This window comes from Amblyomma mixtum, chromosome 10 (assembly GCF_055824585.1).
Source record: "Amblyomma mixtum isolate Tamu chromosome 10, ASM5582458v1, whole genome shotgun sequence".
Taxonomy (NCBI): Eukaryota; Metazoa; Arthropoda; class Arachnida; order Ixodida; family Ixodidae; genus Amblyomma; species Amblyomma mixtum.
In genome coordinates, this window is record NC_143021.1 from 76,479,311 (window position 1) to 76,481,580 (window position 2,270).

At 45.2% G+C, this 2,270-nt stretch overlaps 1 protein-coding gene across 1 annotated transcript; it reads right to left on the reverse strand.

Moving 5' to 3' along the window:
• Nucleotides 1-767: 767 nt before the first annotated feature.
• On the reverse strand, nt 768-1,963 carry LOC149326172 (uncharacterized). The gene has a single exon (XM_089562517.1). The coding sequence runs from the start codon at nt 1,946-1,948 to the stop codon at nt 1,070-1,072; it is 879 nt and encodes a 292-aa protein (XP_089418643.1). The 5' UTR covers nt 1,949-1,963; the 3' UTR covers nt 768-1,069.
• Nucleotides 1,964-2,270: the final 307 nt, after the last annotated feature.

Below are 2,270 nucleotides of genomic sequence, written 5' to 3' on the forward strand. Positions count from 1 at the left end.
CTCGGCTTCGTAATATTTGTTCCATGCGCATGCACTCGGGTTACGTTTAGCTGCACGGAAAAAATCTCTTCTTTTTGTTTTCAAGTGTTTTCAAATGCTTTGTGAACCATGGTTTGTTGGGATTGGCACGAAATGTGATGGTGGGAATAAACTTCGCTGTAAGTTCTATAATTTTAGTTTTAAAAATAAGCCAGTTTTCCTCAATTAATCGATCATCGAAACTTGTATCAAAGTTTGGAAAGAACGCCATTAAATGATTATTGATTTCTTCGTAATTCGCTCTGTCATAAAGGCGAATCGTTTTAGGGAATGTTAAGCGCGATTCGGGGATGAAGGTGAAAGTAGCGTGTAAAACTTTGTGGTCACTAATTTCGCGGAGAGAAGTAAGTGATGATAAACTTTCCGGGTGGTTAGTTAGAATGAGGTCCAGGATATTGGAGGATTCATGTGTTACGCGTGTGGGTTCAGTTACTAACTGGGTAAGATTGAAATTCAAACAAACGTCGACAAAGTTCGTCATTTCAGTATTGCCTGTTGGTGGTGGGTTCAGCCAGTCAATGGATGGGTAATTAAAATCACCGAAAAGAAGAATGCGCGCGTTGGGATATTTGCTAGTTATTTGATTTAGACTATCGCTTAACTTTGAGGAAAAGATTGGACTACTGGAGGGGGGTCGGTAGCAGACTCCTAGTATGACGATTTGTGGTACGGAACGGCAGATTATCCAAAGTATTTCAAGTTCTGATTGGATGTTAATGACAGAACAAGGCAACAGCTGGTTAGTGGCAATAAGAACACCTCCTCCTCGTGAACCTTTGCGGTCCTTTCGGAAAACGTTAAAATTTGGTAAATCAGCTAAAACTTCCGGATCGGTGACGTCGTCTGTTAGCCACGTTTCTGTTAGTACAAGTATATTGCTGGAAGATGATGAAACAAGATTACAAATGTGTTCACGCTTGGGAAGGAAACTACGTATGTTGGTAAAGATAACAGAAAAAGAAAGATTTGGAAGTTTACCGCGAGGGCTGTTACAAGGAAGATTAGTAGTGGCGCGACGATAAGACTTATGCTATGAGATTTCGTGTACAGACTGTGATGACTCGTCGAATGCATAGCGTTTAGAACCGATGCACAAAGTTTTGTAGCGCAAGGAAAATTTAGTGGTAGTAGCTTTGGCAAACTTTACGAGGTGCCTTCGCGCTTCTCGTACAGGGCGTGAAAAGTCCTCCCCTATGCTGTAATTGGTGCCTTTTAACTTATGGCCATTTGAAAGAATCATCTCCTTGGTTTTAAAAAATGTAAATTTCACTATTATTGGTCGAATGCGCTCAGGAGAATGACGCCCGAGACGATGAGCCCTTTCAATTTCTTTAGGGTCAATGGATAGATCTAACTGATCACGGCAGAGGCGGAGGGCTGTTTCTTCAGATTCCGAGTACGTTTCAGATGTATTCTCATCTTTAATGTTGTAAAAGATTAAATTGTTACGTCGCGAGCGATTTTCGGCGTCATCCAAACGGGCTTCTATACCTCTGATTTCTTTGGCTGTTTGGGTAGTGTTAGCGCAGATCGTATCCATGTCGGTGCGTAGGGTTACAACATCTTGATAATGATTTTCTAGGGCGGATAACCTGTTACTAAGATCGGAAATAGCTTGTACCGTAGTTGTAAGTTGATTTCTAAGACCTTGGACCTCGACTATTAATTGTGACTGACCATCAGACAGTTTCTTCAGTTCCTCTAGAACCTTTTCGGGGCCTGGGTTTGATTCAACATCGCCAGCCAAGAGCAACAGGGCACGCACGACATCAGCACATTCAAGAGCAATGGAAAGGCAGCTCTGTGGGCTCGGTAGCTGCAGGAGGCAGTAATTGCTCGATTTTTTCATGAAAAGACAGTATTGTTTACTGACCTGCGTGGCGAAAACGAGCGGATTTGATGACTGCATCGTGGCACAGCCACCGAGCCCACAGGGCGCCGAGCGCGGGTGATGCGGTTTTATAGTCGCCGTAGCTGCTGCTGTCGATGACCTTGGGTGAGTCCGGGGACAGTCGAGGTGGTCGAGGAATAGCAGCGGTGGCGCTGCCGGACAGGTTGAAGCCGCAGGCTGCTGTGCAGACAGGCCGGCGGGAGATTCGAAGCGAAGGGATTCGATGGCACAGGTGGCATGCGAAGGGGCGGGAACCAGGGACAGGAATAGCATCTGGGCTCGCGGCCCAGATGCCGCGATGCTTGATTTAAGCGTAAGGTTGTACTGGCTTCATTACCGA

Excerpts from the sequence above, each read along its gene's own strand:
- LOC149326172 (XM_089562517.1), bottom strand. The coding sequence starts at position 1,948 with ATGCAGTCATCAAATCCGCTCGTTTTCGCCACGCAGGTCAGTAAACAA.